At 42.8% G+C, this 21,889-nt stretch overlaps 1 protein-coding gene across 4 annotated transcripts in view; it reads right to left on the reverse strand.

The window, feature by feature from the left end:
- Nt5c3a (5'-nucleotidase, cytosolic IIIA) overlaps positions 1 to 21,889 on the reverse strand; it is a 43,346-nt gene that overhangs the window by 16,022 nt on the left and 5,435 nt on the right. The window contains exons 1-2 of one of the 4 annotated variants that reach the window (XM_052173797.1): positions 4,276 to 4,370; positions 298 to 352 (exon numbers count right to left, since the gene is read on the reverse strand). The exons of 1 other annotated variant lie outside the window; for it this stretch is intronic. In XM_052173797.1, coding sequence (XP_052029757.1) covers positions 298 to 333 — 36 coding nt within the window. In that variant the 5' untranslated portion in view covers positions 334 to 352; positions 4,276 to 4,370. Of the gene's footprint in view, positions 1 to 297; positions 353 to 4,275; positions 4,371 to 21,889 lie in introns of those variants that run through there. 2 more of the 4 variants (XM_052173798.1, XM_052173795.1) reach the window with 2 other exon arrangements.

Consider the following 21,889-nt stretch of genomic DNA (forward strand, 5'->3'; position numbering starts at 1 on the left):
ACATAGTGAGACACTATCTTCAAACAAAGTAAACAAAAAGCAAAACAACAACAACAAACTCTTCCCACAGCCTTGCCACCATTTTACAATAAGAACTATAAAATGTATTACATTTCAAGCAAAATAATTTCTGTATTTGCGTGCCACTCAGAAGTGCTTGGGATTTTATTCTCTGTGGGCCAAGTATCATAAAGAAAGTCCTGTGTAAAATTCCAGCCCTGCTATTATGTAGTTCAAGAGAGAAGAGCGGGGAAGGTTCAGGCTTACAGGCGGAGCTGGACCTGCTCGCATACCCACCATTTTCAATAGGACGGCAGACTCCTGATTAGTCATTTCGTGGTTATCCAATCTTCTGGATTTCCCCAGGTGATGTCACAGCAAGAGAGAAGGAAAAAAAGGACACGTGACACACTTACATTTGAGGTTCTTAATGTATGCTAATGACACAGGAAGATGGTATTTTAGTATGATTTAAATACCAAGGAATTGCAGGCTTCATGTTCAGTATAGGATTTCCTCTACTAAGCAGAGTTTTAGGATGAAACTATTATATCAAGAGTTGGACATTCTCTTCTAAGAACTAAATTAGTATTAATAAATTTGACTAACGAGGAAAAGTGGATTATACATTTGGGTCTCACTATGTAGTCCAGGCTTGCCTTAAACTCCTGGGAATCCTCCTGCCTCAGCCTCCTGTTCTGAAATTGTGAGTGTGAGCCCCTCTGCTTGGCTCTGCAAGGATATTCTATTAACACTTCCTCTACACAAGGATGAATGAAGCCTGTGAGAAAAGTGTGTCGCTGTGCCAAATCAACATAATAATTAAAATAAAAAGACATAATATACGAAAGCATTTTTCTTTCATGTGTGTGCTCGTGGGGTCATACACTGGACTCTGGGAACCTACTAGTGGTTAAATGCATAAAGAAAAGTGACCTCCTTCAGCAGCTAGTAACTATAAACAGCTCCTCAGCTAGGTGAGGTTGAGGGAGCCCTTCTTCCTCCATGCCAAATTTTCTTATGTTAAAATCTTTCTTTGTGTGTAAATCTGTGTTGTTTTTGTACTTGGCACAGGGTTTGGGACATGTTTGTCAAATAAAATGAGCATTTTTAGGAGGCAACTGGATGATTTTATATCCATTAAATTAAACAAGACCCTTTATCATCCTGATTTTGTCCCGTAGTATAAATCTTAGAGGAAATTACTAATTCTTTAATGACTAGTTTTTAATTTACTCCAGTTATGTAAAAATTTAATGATCAAAAACCCTGGAACTAGCTCTATAGATCAGGTTAGCCTCAAACTCACAGAGATCTGCCTGCCTCTGCCTCCCCAATGCTGGGATTCAAGTCGTGAGGCATGACAACCCAGTCAAAAACTCCATTTTAAAAGCGCTACTGATCAGGCGATGGGGATATAGATCAGTGGTAGAGGACTTGCCTAAAATGTAGTCCTGAACTTGATCTTCAGTAGGGCAAAAAATATAAATAAAAATTAAGAAAGTCAGTGGGGCTGAAGGGATGCCTCAGCCGTTGGGATATGCACTGACTGCTCTCGTAGAGGACCAAGTTCCATTCCCACAGCCACATCAGGCAGTCCACAACCGACTCTAAATTTAATTCCAGGTGATCTGATGCCCTCCTAGGGCACCTGAACACACACTTTAAAGTAATAAAAGAAAAAACGTCAGTGTTAGGAAAAAATGGTCTTATGGCCTCTTCAAATATTGATGGTTCTTGAACTACCACAAACAGAAGAAGGATCAATAAAAGATTAGACAATGGCCAGCGTTCTCCCGCCAACCCCGTCCCCTGGGACAGGGTTATGAATATATAGTGCTGATTGCCTCCAAATTAGTGGCAATCCTCCTACCTATTGTTCCAATTACTGGGATATAGGCAAACAGCCACCACATTTGGCAGCTGCTTGCTTTTAGTAATTCATATACACTGTGCCATTGTTAACCCAAGAGCTTTCCTTCCTCCCAGTGCTCAACAGTGGGTCTGAATTTAAAGTCCACTCATCAAGAGTTAATCTGTGTGACTGTGAAATTGCAGTCCTAAACGTCTCTTTCAGACCTGTATTGTCACAAAAGTGTAAGTAGCGCGCACACACACACACACACACACACACACACACACACACACACACAGGCATAGATGCCAGCATTCTGAGACTATCTGAAAGAAGATACTGAACATCAGAGCAGAGTATTTTTAACCACCAGTCTTGTAAGCCTATACCCGGTGTATACAAGGTTCTAGCTTGCTCTGCCAATGTCAGCTGTGGCAGACGCTTCGTGAGAGGAGTTGCTGGACATCAAGTACAGAAGACACATTCAAAAATAGAAAGCTCTACCCTTCAACTATGAACTCCCTGTGAGTTTGAAAGCCTTTAAATCTGGACTCTTGAAATATGAACTAGAAAAATTTGAAAACTAGAAAACAATTACTTTGTGTCCTTTGAGGATGAGCTTAAGGTTTCTAAAGGGTTAACCCGAGCCTGTGTAGATCAAGGCTAAAGAAGGAAGCAAGAGGTAAGACCTTCACTTAACTCTGTTCTCTACGAAGTTTAGCCACTGTATGTCCTTTGAGGCTATAGTTTTTTAAAATCAACAAAATGGGAATGTTTACATAAGCAATTTACTTGCTTTAAAACAGACCTGAAAGTATCTGAGTATAGACTGAATAATTTTAAAGACTGGCTCCACTCTGACTTATAGGAACATAGAAAAAAATAAGTTGATTAACACAGCTTTTAAGTTGTGACTCCGCTTTAATTTTGATGCTTGCAGAACCATGAAAATCACATTGATTAGGTATGAAACTTTATGTGGTAAACTGTGTATCTTACATGAGAAAAGACTCTGGCAACAGCATTAACAGTCCCCGTTAAATTCATTGGTATTTATTTTTACCTCTGTCAACTAACCAATACTATCTGTCATTAAGTTCAGTTCACTCAGGTGTCAAATTTCTTAGGGTGATTATTAAATAGAAATAAAATTATAAATTCACTTTTAATAGGGGACTGTAATAATTATTGTGCTGCATTTAAATACTTCTTCCCAGACAGAAATAAATATACACAAACTGGAAAGTGAAACATTCTCGATACAGAGAATAAACAAAACTGAAACTGAATAGCTGAAGGTATCCGAGGAAACGGAAAAGTAAATTCAAAAGCTGTCTATTTCAGGATGGGCAATTTATGCCCACTTTTTAAAACAGGAAAACAACAGTTAGGTTTTATGGATAATTGTGAAAACAAATAGTTTGTAAGCTCAGAATGCAGTTCTCTAGCCTTCCACCCACATCGGTTCTAATATCAATAGCATTTTACAAGACATTAAACCAAGGCACATAGAAATTGCATTGCTGATCCTGCACATAGTTCTGAGTCTTCCTGTCCTGTTCCTTCTCCCAGAGCAACAGCTCAGGTAGCGTCAATGCCCATAAAGCTAGCAGGCTGCTTATACAATAGTCTGTTGTATGGTCCAATTTTTAAAAGAAGCTATATGAAAATTCAGTTATTTAAATGTGATGCAGAGCCAGGCACAGTAATAACCTGTAGGAAGCACTTAGTAGGTTAGAGGTCAACACACACTATAAGACCCTAAGACCCTGTCTAAAAAAAAAAAGTGACATGGCCACAATATTCTAGATTTTATTGTAACACATGCTCTGTATTTTAAGGATGTGTGTTTGGAGGTTCTGGGTGTTCAACCTAAGATTATACATTTTAGACAAATAGTCTACCACTGAACTATATCCCCAGTCCTTACATGTCTGAATCTTAACTTTCAATAAGCAAACTGTTACATTAGAAACCTGGTTTTCATCAATTCATAAAATGTACCAGTATCAATGTAGTCTATAACATCCTGGGTAAGGCTTGCAGACATGACTATTAATCTTTATTACCAGCAATAATAAACTCCTGTGGCTCTCTGCAGAACGGAGTCACACAGCAACTGAGTATGTTGCTCTTCTGAGAGAACTTTGCTTTTGCCTAACACCCACGTGTCTAAATAAGAAATCTCTAAAATCAGACTACATAAAATGCACTTCTTGAGCTAACATATCTGAAAGTTTTACACACTTAACACCTTTGCAAACTACAAACAATTTTACATTTCTCCACATTAGATCTGTCTACTTATATTTCTCACTCTATATTTTTAAATGGCTAAAGTTTCAATAAGGTAGAGAACCAAACTAGAACCACGGCGAGTTAAATACAAGAAACTCATGGCTTCTGCAGTGAGCACTTACTCTGAAGGTAACCGGACAAGCTACGTACATACGGCAGCACCAGCAAAAGAAAATTCTTCCTGTCTGAGAAGCACTAATATAGCAGAAGGTGCAAGGAGGGCGGCGCCCAAAGCCTTGACTAAGCCTTATGCAAACAGTCCTGTGACGCATGCGGAACAGTGCTTTATTATGCCATGGTGACAGCCTCGCAGGCTCTCTCGGCTTGATACCATTTAGTTTACAGAACTTAACCAGCTGGCAAAACATGCCGGCTAAGAGCAGGTAGCTCGGCCAGGCAACTGCTCTGCAATCCATGGGACTCTGAGCGTAACTCTGACCACTCCTTTCCTGTTGCCGCTGCGCTGCACTTGTGATGTGTGCACTCCTCTGGTGGATGCTCCACTTCAAGACAAAGTGAAAGAATGAAGCGTGGCTGTTGGAGCCTGGGAAGGCCGTCAGGAGGCTGTTGTTGCTCAGTCTGGCAGAGTTCCAGTTTTTAAATGAAAACTGTCCTAAGGGTGGTACGTAGTGGTCATGGGTGCACAATAATGCATACGTATTTAGTGTCACCAAATTGTAAGCTTAAACGTGAGTGAAATGGCACCTCTTGTATTATGCATATTTTACTCCAGTGGGACTGAAGGAGGCTTTTATGTTTTCTTTACATTTTCTGGCAGCTTTTGGTAAATTTTAATAAAACCATGCCAAAAAATGAAGACTAGTATAAAACTGGAATATGCACATATAACAGTGTCCATTTGTAGTCTCAGCCACTAAGGATCTGAGGCAGGAGAATCACTTAGTTTATGTGGGCCAGCCTCGGTAACACAATACGAAAGTTTCTGCTGTTGTTATTAAAAAGGAAGGTAATGAGATAAAACATTTTCCTTTAAAAACAGAACCAGCCCAGCGTTTAAACTGAGCAGCGGGATGGCTGCATGCTAGCACAGCACCAGGGCCTGCTAGATAAGGTAGAACTCAGGTTCTGGGAAACTTTATCATCAGGACCATGGTTAAGCTGTTTACATGTAAATACATTTTTCTATTGGCTCCCTCTACTGTGTTCAGAGAGATCTAACACCAGGCTATATTTTACTAATTAAACTTTGTAAAGTAGCAAGTCTTTTTTTTTTTTTTTTTCAGAGAAAGGATCTCAATAGATTGCTCAGGCCAGGCTCAATCTCCCGGGCTCGAGTTATCTTCAGGACACTACAGCTTCCTGTAGCAAGACCTGTCAACTAAGTCCACATTACCATAAGAACTCTTGGGCGGCCTTGGGCAGGAGAGGGCGGTGACAGAATATGAGGTCACTAGCTGGACTGAAACTTGCTATGTTTGTTCTTGAACTCATGACGCCACTGCTGCAGCAACGACCACCTCAACCACCTCGACCACCACCAGCACCGACCACCACCAGCACCCTCCCCGTGTGCTGGCTGGGCGTGCATATTTACATGTGTGGTGCTGGTGGTGGTGGGGCTTGTGTAGGCCAGAGGTCATCTTCAGGTGTCTCCCTCAATTGCTCTCCTCCATAATATTAAGACAGTCTCTCATTCAAGCCCACAGCTTGCCTATTCAGCTAGGCAAGCTATCCAGCTTGACCTGGGCATTCCTGCTTTCTGCCTCCTTGTTACTGGGGCTCCAGGTAGGCCACCACACCTACTTGGCATTCACACGGGGGCTAGGAATCCTCATACCTGTCTTATGTGGCAAGTGTTTTTATGCACCGAAGCACCTCTCCAGCCCCAGGTACTATAGTTTTAATAAGGCTCATTAACAAAACATATCATCCTTAAGAGGAAGACCTATTATATCTAATTACTGATAGGAATTCAAGGACAGCAAACAAAAAATATTAATCTGCCCTAAATAACCTCTTTTAACAAAGCATTTTTGGAGGTATACTTCCATACTTTCTTAGAAGAATATTTAGAAATATTACCAAAAGCTGTAGATATAAACACTCCTTTGAAATACCACTCCTTTGAAACAGTAACTTACCCTAAGGGCATATGATTGTACACAATGATATAGTTGCAAGCATACAGACTGTAGATTTGCTTGTAATACTAAGAAACAGTGATCATCCAGAAGGACAACACCTAGCTGATTTTTAACATAGGAGAGATGGGCATTGCGATGAGTGCCTGTACCCCAGCACTTGGGAGGTAGAGGCAAGCCTAGACTAAATGAGATACTGTCTCAAAAGCAAACAAACAGAATAAGGAACAGTAACAAAGCATAAAACTTCAAAATAGGGCAGGCGGGGGCGGGGTCAAGCGGAGTGGCAGGCAGTCTGTTTAGCAGGCACAGAGCTCTGGGCTCTACCCCAAATGCCACAAACACAACCGTATCAGAGAGGTGAACACACTGGGATACACATGAGATGCAGGCATTTGAAGCTCTCAGAAATGAACTGTATGGGGTGGGGGTGGGTCAAGCCTATGCTTCCAGGACGCCAGAGGAAGGAACAGCGGGGCCACTGTCCCCAGCCAGGCAACAGTAAGAGCCGGTCTTACAAACAATAAAACAAAATATTGTACGTGGTCAAACTTTACTAGCTTCTGCTGTAGGTGTGGCTCAGTACACAGAGGGACTGTATAGAATCCATGATGATCTGCTTTAATTCCAAGAAGTGGAAAAAAAAAAGTAACTAAATTACATGAACATATAAATGCAGTTTACTAAGTTCTAAGTATGTGGGCTTTCCTCAGCCTCAGTCCCCAGCACCCTGTCTATCGTAGGTTCTTACATTTCTAAGGGAGTTCAGGCATACAGCTAAGTAGCACCAATAGATTCAGTGTAAGCCCAGGGAGCCTGAAGTAGGACACATGATAGGATCCACGGCAGCACCACAGCCTGCTTTCCTGAGTGGGAAAGTAAACAGTGTTTAAACGTGGCAGCCAGCGGCAAGTGGCATTCATTTTGTCCATAATCAGAAAAGCTGAAGAGTATCCTGGCCAGTCAGACACCAAGACCTGAACTGGGAGCCAGGTGCTTCACAGCACACCCAGTTCTTCAAAGTGGAGGCAGAGGAGTTGCATGCTCCAGACCACAACAAAGGCTACATAGCAAAACCTTGTCTAAAACTTAAAAATAAAGATTCCCCCCTTGAGGGGGGGATCAAAGACGGAGTGATATTTGTTTAGGGCTTTTGCACGGTCAGTCCTGAAGCACACTAATGCCCTTGACAGGCGCTCTAAAGCAATGAGGTTAGCTTGAGAGAACTCAATACACTTCCTCTCTCTACAGTAAAGCAACACGGGATCTGGAGAAACTAAGCCACTCATTACCGGTACGTCATTTATGGAAAAAGCAGCTAGGTTTTTTAAAAATCATTTTTGTGCCACTGTAGGTAACCAATCATGTACACACACATGTGCCACTGTATGCAATTACATACACATGCTTACATGAGAGTGCTTAAGAAATATACTCTAAGAATGCTTGCCTTGTAAGAGGGCTCAGCAGAGAGAAAGCCTACAACCTAAGTTCTATCCCCCAGACCCACAGTAAAAGGAAAGAAAAGAACAAAAACCCCAAACCACAGTTGTTCTTTGATCTCCATACTATGGCAGTGCTTGTAGCCACTCAAACACATAGCATACACACACACACACACACACACACACACACACCCCACACACACATGAAGCATAAACACAAAACACTATGCCACAGAAAGCACTGAGTTAATGGAACCACTTCCAGACACCTCCAACAGGACTGATGCACATATGAACACATATAGGCCAGAAGCACACACAAAACTTGCACAGGTTCAAGCCAGAAAAGGTCTCACCCCTAACCAAGAAGCTATTTGCAACAAGGGGAAAAAATCAATTTTCTCCAGTGGCGTGTCACTGGGTATATCATAACACTTCAGGGGGGGGGGTATGTGCTTAGAGCAGCTGGCCAACACACACACACACAAAATCAATGGTATTTTTGTTGACTTTTCCTTGGTTTTGGTCTTATTGGTCTTCTTTGTTTAGATGAAGAGAAACAGGAAAGGGAAGAGAGAGTGAATCCGAATGAGAATGAATAGGAAAACAGTTTAGTATGTAGGGAAGCAGAGAGGATCTGGGAGGAGTTGGCGGAAAAAAGTGATTAAAATACATTGTATGTACAAAAAGATTAGTTAATAATAAACACTTGGGGGGGGGGGGCTAGTCAGTGGCCCTGCATTCATGAAGCCCTGAGTTTGAACCTCAGAACCAACCACAAAACAAGTAACACAAAACCAGTTTTGTTTCAAATAGATTTTTCATTGTTTTCTGAGAAGGGCTAGAAAGCAGCTGGAAGTCACAGAGGCGGGTGTTCAGCAGTGGAGTGGACTTTCATCTCTGCACTGTGACTGGCCTGGCTGAAACCACCCACAACCCTCCTAATGGCAGGCACTAGATGAGGAACTGCAATGCCAAAGGACAGAACTACAGGACAGGATATCCGCCAGGTTATTTTCTCTCATTCTGACACTGTAACTAGATGTCTGTTTATTTTACTAGTAAGCACGATTATCTTTATCAATGGAGAACGTGATATCCACTTGTATGTTTGAGTAACTATTCAGAATTTTCATAGTTTGTCACTAAAAAGTTTCTTAGGACTTGGTCAGCCCTGAAAATACAAGGGCATGAGTTCAGTCTCTAGAACTCCTATTTAAAAACTGAGTATGGTGACACATGCTTGTAATCCCTGGAGCTTGGTGACCACCAGCCCAGCCTACTTGGTAAACTGGTTGGTGGATTACGGGGAGGGCCTATGGACTCCATCCCAACAGATATTAAAACCTTCCCCCAAACCTCAACCAAATGGCTTGAGATTTCAAACTTCCTTTGAAAAGCTCAAACACACTTTTTTGCAGTCTACATCTTTTCTCTTAGTTAAAAAGCCTTCCCTGCTCCATGCTAAATGTGCCATGCCCTGGTAATATCAAGGGTTAACATCACTCAAACTGTTACTTCCATCCTATTGTAGCAGAATCTCTGTGCCTGAAACAGAACAAGTTAAAGATGTTTTAATATCTTGGTTTCTGCAGAACATACAGTTTGCTTTCTGCTCAAAAGAAACACTGTTACTACAGATTGCTATTTTGTATGGGACACAATAAATAAAAGTGGTAAAATAAGGTTTTCCTATTGGTCCATCCTATCTGATACACCTAACCAGAGAACATAAAGAGAGACAGTTCACCACACAGCAAGATTTTCAGGCCTCCCAAGTACAACAATATTTAACAAGCATGACTAATTGGCTACAGTACTGCTCAGTGGAAAAACATGTGCTTCAGTGTGTATGCAGGAGGCCCTGGGATAATTCCTAGCACAGAGACAATTCAAGCCTATAACAGGAGACTGAGACAGAAGGACCTTTTAATTTACAGGCTAGCTTGGGCTTCATAGTGAGACTGTAACAAGATAAAAATAGAAAAAGCAACATGACTAATTCCACTTATAGATTCTAAAGTCTAAAATGCACTAGTAACAGACTAGACTGTATGTTGTAATGACCAATACAAGTAAACCAGCTTCAAGATGTGATCAGAGATGAAAGAGGATTTTGCAGGTGACTTACTTTCTTTCTGCTTTTTCTGTAGTGAATGTCACTAACATTACCTGGTTGCAGTAATTACCAAAGTTTCAGACTGTTAGAATAAGCTTAAGTTAACAGACAGTTGTGCTAATAATTTCAGGTAGAGTGTTTTATGAGTTAGGCAAATAATGCAGTATGTACTTGGTCCCAAGTCTCGTCAAACAAAGAGATCTGGTTTCAGCTTCTAGTGCTTTCCAGCTCCAGTCCCACTGTAGTGTGTCTCCCCCTCACCCCCCAGCCCCCTGCACTCCCTCTCGTCCTGACAGAGTTTCACTGCATAGCTCCAGGCCTGCTCTGAATTTACTATCCTCTTTCCTTAGCTTCCCAAGTGCTGGGATTATGCTGTGCCTCATACCATACCTGATTCTAGTCTTTTGTTTCTTTTCTTATGAGAACTACTGTCAGGGAGTTTCAGTTTTACATTTCAGCATGCTACAAGGCTTAGGAGGTCTCAAGTGGTTCCCACCTGCTTCTAGAAGCATCCATCAAGTGAATCATTTGTTCTTTTAGAATTCTAACAGTTTGACAAGACATACCTTGACGGGTGTGCTAACTGACAGCTGCTCCGGGGGAAGCTGCACAGAAGAATATGGTGATCTGAGGGTCGGAGCAACGGATCAGTGGTTAAGCGCACTGGCTACTGTTGCAGAGGACTTGTGGGTTCTGCTCCCAGCACACATGAGGCAGCTCACAAGCATCTGTAACTCCAGTTCCAGAGGCTCTGATACTCTCCCTGACTTCTCTAGGCATCAGGCACACACATGCAGACAAAACACTCATATGTATAAGTAACGCTCATATACATAAATAAACCTTGAAAAATATGATATATATATATTTTAAATATGACATTTCTTGCTTTCTCAACGGGCTCAAGTAATCCTGTATGTACTAATAATCTCTAATCAGTTTGAACTACAGGTGGGCATGCCACAACTGCTCAGATTATGGTATGCTTAATGCTGTCTCCGTCCTAAATTCCTAAATAGAAGGGCATGTGGAACAATATAAATGAGACAATATGATGTGACAGGGTGGAGAAGACCATCATGAGGACAGAGGACCTTCCGGGGCGTGGTATCTACTTCCACCTACTTACAAGAAGGAACTTACCAACAGATTAAGCAACCCCACATCAACTGCAAGACGGGTCTGGATCTTTTGTACTCTAGTAGATTAAACAACTGCAAGACGGGTCTGGATCTTTTGTACTCTAGTAGATTAAACAAATGTGAGGGGGAGAAGGCGAACAGCACATCAAACAAAATGACAAGAGCACAACTAGGTCTGCCATAGCTGGGCATTGTCATACTTGTTTAAAATTTATAGCTTAATGGTTAAAGCAACTCTGAGGGTTTACATGAGAGCACATAACCTGCCAGGCATGGTGGCTCATACCTTCAGCCCCAGAACTCACGAGGCAAGAGCAGCCAGATCTCTGAGTGTACAAGTGTGTAGCTAAAGCTACACAGCAAAATCTTGTCTTAAAGAGCAGGGAGCGTGTGAGAAAGAGTGAGAGTGCATGCACATATAACATTCAGACAATGATCGTACACCAAGAAAGTACTGCTTTAAGTACCCACGCTAGGTACTTTCCAGCTCCCACCTGGAAGGCATGCTTCAGCCTCTGGGTCCCATCTCCAGCAACACACTAATAGTGCAGCAACACTGGAGAGCCGCGTCTACTGCAGGAGAAGCCTGCCACCTGCTGGCAGAAGGCTGCATCATGTAGATGTCCCTGACTGATGGAGGTGTGTCTTAGTGACGGTTCTCTAGAGTCACAGAACTTATGGAATGTCTCTTTATATGGAGGGAATTATCGTGATGAGTTAGAGTCTGTGGTCCAACTAACCCAACAATGGGCAGCTGAAGATTGGAAGCCCAAGAATCTAGTAGTTGCTCAGTCACAAGGCAAGTTGTGTCAGCTGGTCTTTAGCTTCTAACAAATGTGTTAGTGAGTAAGTGCAAGCAGTTGAAGAGGAGTCAATCATCCTTCTTCCAATGTCCTTATGTAGACCTCCAGCAGGTGTGTCCCAGTGTGACCTTGAACTCAGAGATCTCCTTGCTTCAGTCTCCTGGGATTAAAGGCGTGTACTACCTTTCCTGGGCCTAAGCTTTTCATGGCCACTATGCCTCAAGATCTCCATGTCAAGATCCAGGTCAGAAACTGTCTTCTAGCCTCAAGATCTGGATCCTAGTTGAGCCCTCCAATTCTGGATTGCAGTTCATTCCAGATAGAGTCAGACTGTCAACCAGGAATAGCCATCAGAGGGTGTGTGGTTTGTTGTATTTAATGACTTTTGTTTGCTTATTTAATTAAATAATGTATTTATTTTAGAGACAGAGTCTCTAAGGTAACCCTGGCTGGCCTGGAACCCACAAACCTCCATTTGCCTTGGCCTCCCAAGTGCTACCTGCCAGGTCATGGCCGATACTTTAATGGGGACAAAACAATCTCTCAGGTAAGGTACTCACACTACATTTAAATACATGGTGAAAATGCTGGTGCTGTCAGCTTGAGGCTGATGTGTAGTTAGGAGCTAGGGGGACACAAAAACATGGAAGGGCCGCCTCGCTCTCTTGGTTCTTGTTTAAGTATCTTGCTGGCTCACATCCACAAACTTCAACATAATGGACCAGGCCAGCTGCGAAAGGACAGTAGTCACCTTTCTGAGAAGCATCACGAATTGTTAAACGGCTAATGAAGCACAGCCCAGTTCCCCGTCACTGTGCACCGGTAAGGACCCTTTCATGAACCACGCCCAGCCCAGCCCCCGTCACCCATGTCATTCGTGACCCTTCCTTCTGCTTTGGTTCTTGTTCTTCTTTCCCCTCATCTTCTTCTTTTTACATTGAGACAGTAAGTATCTCATGCAGTATCTCATGTAATATCTGATGCAGTATCTCATGCAGTATCTCATGTAATATCTCATGCACTAGCTGACACTAGCCTGGAAGTCATCATATATCCCAGAGTAGCCTAGAATTTGTAAAAGTCATCCTGCTTCAGTTTCCGAACTACTAGGATTACAGGCACGAGGCACCAACCCAATCTTGATAAATGTCTCTTGTCTACCTGCAAACTTGTATAGTGTGTCTAGTAAGTTTCTTCTTTAAGGACAGAATTCTTTGGACAGGAAAAATAACAGCACACATAAATATGCACACCCCAATTCAAATTTAGTTGCAGATTAACCAGCTCTAAAGGCTCCAAATGATTCCCAGTCTACTAGGATTGCAAGTTTGAGGCCGGCCCTGTCTATACAGTGGTCTTTAGAATAGTATGGGATACACTGCAAGAACCTGTCTGAAAAACAAAGAATGGCTCCCCATCCCCAGATCACAGTGTACAGCCATTGCTGAGCCGCCTGTGGCACCAGCAGAAAGGCCTTTCAGGCTTTTAGGGGATCCCTTCCAAACTGCACAGCTGGCAGCAAAACCAGCCCTCAGGAGACTAAGGCAGGAGGATCACCAATTTGAGATCATGTGGCTGTATAGCAAGACCTTCTCTTAAAATGAAACAATGAATAAATAACTAATAAGGGTTAAAATCAGATAATTATGGGGGCAAATGTTCCATGGTAGATTACTTGCTTAGCACATGCCAGGTCCGGAATTCAATTGCCAGCACAACCAGAATTTAAAATAAAAGTTCTTTTATGTATCCTAATTATCTCTAAATGGTTTTTATGCTTAAACTACTTTCAAAGCAAAAAAAGCTAAATTAGAAAAGGATTTTGCACAAAATTATGTAGGAAACATTTCAATTACTGTGAAAATTAAGGTCAAGCCAAAAACCCTTGTGAAGATTTTACACAGCTCTACAAGTTGAAGCTCTGTCCTCTCTCTCCTCCTCGAGCCCCCACCCCCTTTTTCCGACACAGAGTTTCATACAGATAGTGATGGGCTTGCACCTCTGACCTTCTGAGCCACTGAGTGCTGACAGGATTACAAGTGTGTGCCATAACGCCTGGCTTATGTGGTAATGGGACTGAAGCCAGGGCTTCCTGCACGCCAGGCAAATGCTCTCCAATCGAGTCACAGTCCCAGACACCCAACTTACTTTAAATTCTGCTCCCTTCTTCTAGACTACTTCTAGTAGCACCAATTTAGTGTGTGCTCAGAAAAAACCCCATCAATTTAATGATACTAATTGATTCTGTATTTTATTAATTAGCTATTTTTTTTAAAGCACACAAAGCAAATTAACCATCACACCTGCCATCGTAGAATACAAAATAAAACTATATTGAGATTTCATCTTACCCTAGTGTGATGGTTTGTATATGCTTGGCCCAAGGAGTGGCACTATTAGAAAGTGTGGCTTTGTTGGAGGAAGTGTGTCATTGTGGGTATGGGCTTTAAGACCTCACCCTAGCTGCCTAGAAGTCAGTCTTCCACTAGCAGCCTTCAGATGAAGATGTAGAACTCTCAGCTCCTCCTGCACCATGCCTGCCTGGATGCAGCCATGCTTCCACCAAGATGATGATTGACTGAACCTCTCTCTCTGAACCTGTAAGCCAGCCCAATTAAATATTGTCCTTTATAAGATTTGACTTGGTCATGATATCTGTTCATAGAAATAAAACCCTAACTGACAGTAACCCCAGTCAGAATGACAGTCATTACAAAAGCAACAAATGCTACTGAGGACATGGACCAAAGAGAACAGCCTTTGTCCATTCTGCTGGAAACGCAGCCTAGCCCAGCATGAAGGAAATGAGTATGAACGGTTAAAAAAACAAAATCGGGTAAGCCCACACAAAAACAAAAAAACCCCTATAACCCCATTATAACCTGGTCCCCTTTGGATGGTACAAATACTTTCAATGAAGAATTCAGGTGATAAGAGAAAGAGGGGGGAGTAGGAGGAAGGCAGAGAGTGTGAGAGCACAAGCGAGTGAGAGAGAGTGAGAGAGAGAGCGAGAGAGGGGGAAGAGAAAGAGAGAGAGGGAGGAAGAATACAAATAATGCCTAAACCCCAAAGGTACAAGTCCCAATTCAAAAACATAAGGAAAAAAATCAAGGTAGCAAAAAGTTACTAATCACAAAGTAACATCTTCTAACAAGAGTAAACTTGACATAATCTTAAAGAAGGAATTCAAAAGAATGATTGTCACCCTTTCCGGCTGAAGAGATTAGGTACAAGATAAACAACTCAGTGTAATAAAGGCTACATACTACACATCTATGGCCAACCTCATACCAAAGGAAGGAAAAACTCAAAGCATTTCCACTACAATTAGGACTAAGACAAGAGTGTCTACTTCCTCCACTCTATTAAATATACTGCTTTAAGTTTTAGCTTGGACAAAAGAAAGAAGTAAGAAAGGAAGAAGTCAAAGTGTCTTTATTTGCAGGTGATATGATTCTCCGTATAAAGACCAAAGGCCCTATTAGAACACTCTTAGCACTGATAAACACTTTCAGTAGAACAGGGGTATCCAAAATGAACACACAAAAATCAGCAGCCCTTCTATATACAAATAGCAAACATGCTAAGAAAGAAATCAGGAAAACAATACCATTCACAGTTGCATCAAAAGGTAAAATAATGAAATAATGGCAACTGAAGAGATGGTTCAGCAGTCAAGAGCACTGGCTGCTCTTGCAGGGGACCTGAGTTCAGTTCCCAGTACCTATTACCTATGTCAGGCAGCTTACAACTGTCTGTAACTCCAGATCCAGGGGATCTGATGCCCTCTTCTGGCTTTGAAGGCACCTGCACTTATGTGTGTTTGCAAATGTATACACAGACACAGACACACACACACACACACACACACACACACACACACACACACACACACACAACATATGCACAATTGTTTCAATTGTTTAAGTAGAGGACAGGCTAGACCTGAGGGTGCATATCTGTCTGGAACCCTAGACTAAGGCAGGAGGATCAGCGGAAGCCAGCTTAGACTACAGTCATAAGACTCTTTTCAAAAAACAACAACCAAACGAAACCCAACCAAACAGAAACTTCAGATTCATGGTCCTTTTGCATTTCAGATTTCCTGGTTCAGACCGTGTATATGAGACAGGGCTACAGAATTTACATTCCTGAAATCACTAGCAAGTGGGAGAACTGCATTTTAAATCGATGCTCCATGTTCTCTGGTTGTAATAATTTATGTAAGCCGCTTTTGTGAGCCTTAACCAGATGGTAAACATTGCTCTGTTAAGGAAAAACAGGCCTGGGTTTCAACCCCAATCAATGGTTATGCTGCTAATACAAACAGAAAAGTAAAAGGATGTCAAGAGTTTTTGAGCAAATTTAAAATGTTAAGAACTGGGTTGAAACTGGTCTCACGTGCCACACAAATGACCACACAACAAAAGAAACAAGAGAAAAACCAACTGTTTCATGAAGTAATTTGAAACTCACCAGATACGAGCTTGTTGTTAGGGTTGCAAATGTGGCTGACTGGCATGGAGATAAAGCAAAGGAAGCGTGACTGATGTGATTTAGAAGAACAGAGTCATACAGCCTGCTTTAACAATGTCTGCAATATTTGCTAACTTGGGAAGTCAAGATAATATCCGAGGCTGGGGATGCGGCTCAGTGGTGGAGCACCTGCCTGGTGTGCTCAGACGATTCCACAGAAAGAAAGCCGGCTATCACGGTAAGGCCAATGTCGACAGCTGAATAAGCTTGCATCTCTTATCTTGAATACATTTCCTTCAAACTTGACTAGCTATGGTTGTTACTCCTCAAATACTGCCACCAGTGTCATCTCCGATTTCCCTGAAGACACGATTGATTTGTCACAAATTAGCTGTTTGCTCTTCTTACAGTCTATGGCCTTTGGGTTTAATTTTATTAATACTTCACTCTTTTCTTCCTCAAACTCCAACAGTGTAATTCATAAACCACTAGCCAAAGTTAATTCTTCACGGTAAGAAGAAAAAGGAAACAAGGTCATAGTGCTTAAGCTTCAAACTTTGTTTCACCTTTCACCTTGGTTCTTAGCCATAGACACTTAAACATCCCTCAATCTCCTCCCTCCAGTCCTACTTACTTAAATCTAAAGCATGTACTATCTTTTGCTTAATAAATCTACTTCCTGTTTCCTGCTGACTCATCCTGAAGCTATTTTCTTTGTGTAAGAGCCTAGTTTCACATGGATCTCCGTTAAGTCCCTCTACCTAATCTGACATCATACTAAAAACACACACTGTGTAAAACCCTGGTACTTGAGAGATAAAAACATGACCAAGGCAACTTACGGAAAGAAAGAATTTGATTTAGGGCTCATGGTTCCCAACAGTTAGAGTCCAAGACCATCTGTCTGAAGAACACAAGAAAGCAGGCAGACAGGCAGCAGGCAGGCAGGTGGCAGGCAGGCAGGAGGCAGACAGGCAGCAGGCAGGCAGGCAGGCATGGCTTGCTAGAGCTCTCACCTGATTGACAAGGGAAAGAAAGAGCTAATAGGAAATGTGTGGGGCTCATCCCTAGTGACACACCTCCTCCAACAAGGCCACACCTCCTAGTCCTTCCTAAATAGTTCCACCAACTAAAGACCAAGCATTCAGACATATGAGCCTATGGGGGCCATTGTCATTTAGACCACCACATAAACTGACATGGACTTTTTTTGTGGGGTGCCCTTCTACCATTAAGTCCCCCTACTCCTGACTGGACCTTTACCCTATTGTTGAGAGTCCTGGTGGCCCCTCATGGCTCTTGTTCTGCTGGCAGAATTCCCATAGCCCAGCTGGGCTCTTGTCTACTACTGGGTTTCCTGATCTTCCCTTCTGGGATCTTGCCTCAAAAGCAGCATGGAAAACTAAGGCCCTGGAAGCAAGGGAGATTGTGGTGATATCTTTTATTGTATCCAGTTACAACTGGATACATCAACTTCTTCATCATTATCAGGTATCAAGTTACTGGGAAGATGAGGTCTATTTAAAAATGTTCATCTCTAAACCTTAACAACACCTGGCCCTCCTCGCCATCCATACTTTTGCTAAGTTATTATATCTCAGTTCATTTTTCAGGATAAAAGCAAATCATGGTCTGTAAGGACAGCACAAGGAACTAGAAGTTAGGCATGTCTCTGGACAATAAGTTTGCTCTGCAGTTATTTGTAAAGCACATGCCTTTTAATTCATGGAATACGGCAATAAATTTCACACTAATTCCTGTGCAGAGAAGAATTTTACAGAGTTCAAATGTGTCAAGACAGGTAAGAAAAAAACAAATCAAGGTATGAAATAACTAATCATTGGGATAAAGCAAAAGGAAAAAAAAAATGAGTCTTACGCACACCAGATGGGCTCACAACCCTTTAACCGCTTTGATCAGGCTGAAAAAAGTGTGTGTGCATGCATTCAGTGCTCTTTGTTTTAAGATTTTTTTTTTTAACCACACATCTTCATTTAGGTATGTGCCCTATGTGAGGGTCTGGAGCCTGCAGGAACTGGAGCTATAGACAGTACTGAGTTGCCATGCGGGCCCTGGGAATGGAACCCAGGTCCTATGGAAGGGCACTGTCTTAGTCGGGGTTTCTATTCCTGTACAAACATCATGACCAAGAAGCAAGTTGGGAAGGAAAGGGTTTATTGAGCTTACACTTCCATGTCGCAGTTCATCACTAAAGGAAGTCAGGACTGGGAATCAAGCAGGTCAGGATGCAGAGGCCATGGAGGGATGTTTCTTACTGGCTTGCTTCCCCTGGCTTGCTCAACCTGCTCTCTTATAGAACCCAAGAGCACCAGCCCAAAGGTGGAACCACCCACAAGGGGTCCTCATCACTTGATCACTAATTGAGAAAATGCCCCACAGCTGGATCTCATGGAGGCACTTCCTCAACTGAAGCTCTTTTCTCTGTGATAACTCCAGCCTGTGTCAAGTTGACACACGAAACTAGCCAGTACAGACAACCAGTGCTCTCAACTGCAAAACCATCTTTCCAATCCCCTTAAAATTGTTCTTAATTTGTAGTACTAGGAATGGAACTCAGCCTCATGCATGCTAGATACACACTAGTACCAAACCACACCCCTTGTTCTTTTCTTTTGAATTACTGCAGTGGCTAGAGTGGGCCTATCACTCTTCACCATGCAGCAAGAAGTCAACTTCTCAGTAGGCACTCAATGTACTTTGAGGATTTGGCATGCATCTTTTAAAACAAACTTCTAAAATGATTTCACACTTGTTTTGAGATTTACTGACAAAGGATTTCCGGAGTCAACTGATCAGTCAGCCCATGCCTGTAGTTTTACCACTGTGGAGGCTGAAGTTTGAATGTCTTGAGTTCAACGGCAGCGGAGTTCTGCAGTGAGACAATACTATCTTCTCCAATATGAGTAGACAAGTAAGTAGATATCTGTCAGAAAGTGCTATACATCACACAGCCTTCATTTTCATTATAAAATCCAAAGCTAACTTCGTAACTATGGAGTAAGGAGGAGGTCAGGGTTTGTTCTAAGGGTGCTTGTTCCACACTAGGCCTCAGGGTACAGCTCCGAAGTACAATGCTTTCCTAGCATATTGAATCCCCAGTGCTGAGATTCACAACAATAACACACACACTGTATTAGTCTGGGTTCTCTAGAGTCACAGAATATATGGGCAGTCTCTATATAGTTAGGGAATTTGTCAGTGACTTACAGTCTATAGTCCAATGCCCTAACAATGGTCAGCAGCAGCTGTGGATGGAAGTCCAAGGATCTAGCAGTAGCTCAGTCCCATGAGGCAAGCAGGCAAGGAAGAGTGAGTCAATCTTCCTTCTTCCAATGTCCTTATATAGATCTCCAGTTTAAAGGCTGTAGGTCTCCAGCAGAGAGTGTGGTCCAGATTAAAGGCCTGTGTCTCCATGCCTTTAATCCCATAATTATCTTGAACTTGGAGATCTCCTTGTCTTAATCTTCTGGAATTCATAGCCACTATGCTTCAAGATCTCCATGCTAAGATCCAGGTCAGAAAGTTATATCTCTGAGCCTTCAGATTAGGATCATAGGTGAGCCTTCCAATTCTAGATTGTGGTTCATTCCAGATATAGTCAAGTTGACAACCAGGAATAGCCACTACACACACTCACCCCTACATCTGCATTCCCCCACTCCCCCACACAGTTTAAAAACCTCAAGGGCTGAGAGTAAGTGGACATCAAAGGAACTGAGTTCCGCACACAGAGGACACAGGATGGAGAGCTGGTGTACCGGCTGGAGATACAGACCTCAGAGCACAGCACCTGCCTAGCCATGTATGAGACCTTTTCTGTACCTCTGCACCCCACAAATCAAACAAAATCCCACCAAAACCCCCAAACCAAACCCAACCAACCCAAACCACTCTGAATATACATGTGGAGGTCAGAGGACAACTGGCAAAGGCTGGACCTCTCTTTCTACCACGTGGGACCCAAGGTAGACCTGAGGTCATCAGGCTTGGTGACAGGCCCTTTCACCTGTGGAAGGACTCACGAGCCCCAGGAACAGCCACCTTTAGACATCCCCGTGAAGCTGGGAATAGAGCTGAGTGGTGGAGGACGCTTCCCATGTGTGAGCTCTGGCTTCAAGTCTCCATACATAAGAACAACAAAGCCTAACTAACGAACTTGCATGGCAAGACAGTGCAACTCATTTGCCAAATAAGAACTGTCAAACTTTTAAAAATGTCCTCAATGTTGTCCCCCTTCCTCTATGTCCACTTATAGTCCAAAGCAATAGCTAGTAAGCAGTGAACAGGGAAGGAAAGGAGAATTGGCTATTATATTCTCTTCCACACCTTACTACTGGCAACTGTTACCAGCAGAGAAAATACCCCCAGCACACCACAGGATAGGGGTGTCAAACAAGCTCTCCAGTAGACAACACGCTTGTAAAGGACAGCCATACACTAACGCCACAGAATCCAAGGGCCTTAGCACACCAAATGTTTATTGTTTACTCTTGCCCCGGTGTTGTGTGTTTGCCTTTAATCTCAGCACTCAGGAGGGGGCGTAGGGCCCATGGGGGGAGAGAGGGTGCTGAGGAGGAGAGGGGGTTTTGGGGGACTTAATCTTCAGCCAACCCACCTAAAAGCACAGCTCTAGGTTCAGTGTGAGACCCTGTCTCAAAAAATATGGGAGTGGAAAACAAGAGAAGGGAACTCCCAAGGTTGATCTCTGGTCTGTGCGGCACCTGTAAACATGGAACTAACTCTCTCTCTCTCTCTCTCTCTCTCTCTCTCTCTCTCTCTCTCTCTCTCTCCCTCTCCCTCTCTCTCTCACCATTTTTAAAATGCAAAAAAACAGCATAAAACAAAACACGAATCTAGAAAACCATGCTAATATCTTTATCATTGAATTAAAAAAGGAAACGTTATACCGAGGGAAGGCTTCAGGGTATAGAGAGTAGGAGAGGGCTCCTAAGAGGCCACTTCCTTTCTCATGGGAAGGAGAAACCATAAGGGAAGGCTGTTCGAGGACAAACATTTGGGCAAGATGATAAGAAAAATGGGAGGACCCAGGGCCTCCCTCTTCACTGTCAGCAAACTCCCAACCCAAAGGGAGCTGGGGCCTGCCTCAGGAAAGCTTTTTATCTTTGAAATAATGCATTTCAGTTTTTTGTTTTTCCTGCATTTTAGTTGGTGGTCATCCTCGACAGATAAAACAGGGGGCACGGGCTGATAGGTTCAATCCGAGGACCTCAAGGACAAGTCAGCCCTAGAACTGCCCATGGCCTTATTACATCTTTGTTACAATGTTAACATAGGGAAGCACCTACGGAGGGCTGCGGGGGAGGCAGCAGTACGGAGGGCTGCGGGGGAGGCAGCAGTACAAGCGGGGCACATCCTGAGCCAGGCCGGAAGGTCTGAAGAGGCACTCCCCCGAAGGATGCTTACAGACCTGTATTTGGGGCTTCTGTGGCGTCACTGCAGCCTCTGCACCTCTTTCTCTAGCCTTCATCTGACTTTTGCTTCAGACACAGAACTTTACTTAGTCTGTATCGGATTTCTATCCTAATGCCACAAAGGACTGTAACAGTACCATTCTTCTGACTTGGAAAACAATCCCCGGCTTAGAGAGAGGAACTTTCCAAGTTACAG

Source organism: Apodemus sylvaticus, chromosome 2 (genome assembly GCF_947179515.1).
Source record: "Apodemus sylvaticus chromosome 2, mApoSyl1.1, whole genome shotgun sequence".
NCBI classification, from domain to species: Eukaryota; Metazoa; Chordata; class Mammalia; order Rodentia; family Muridae; genus Apodemus; species Apodemus sylvaticus.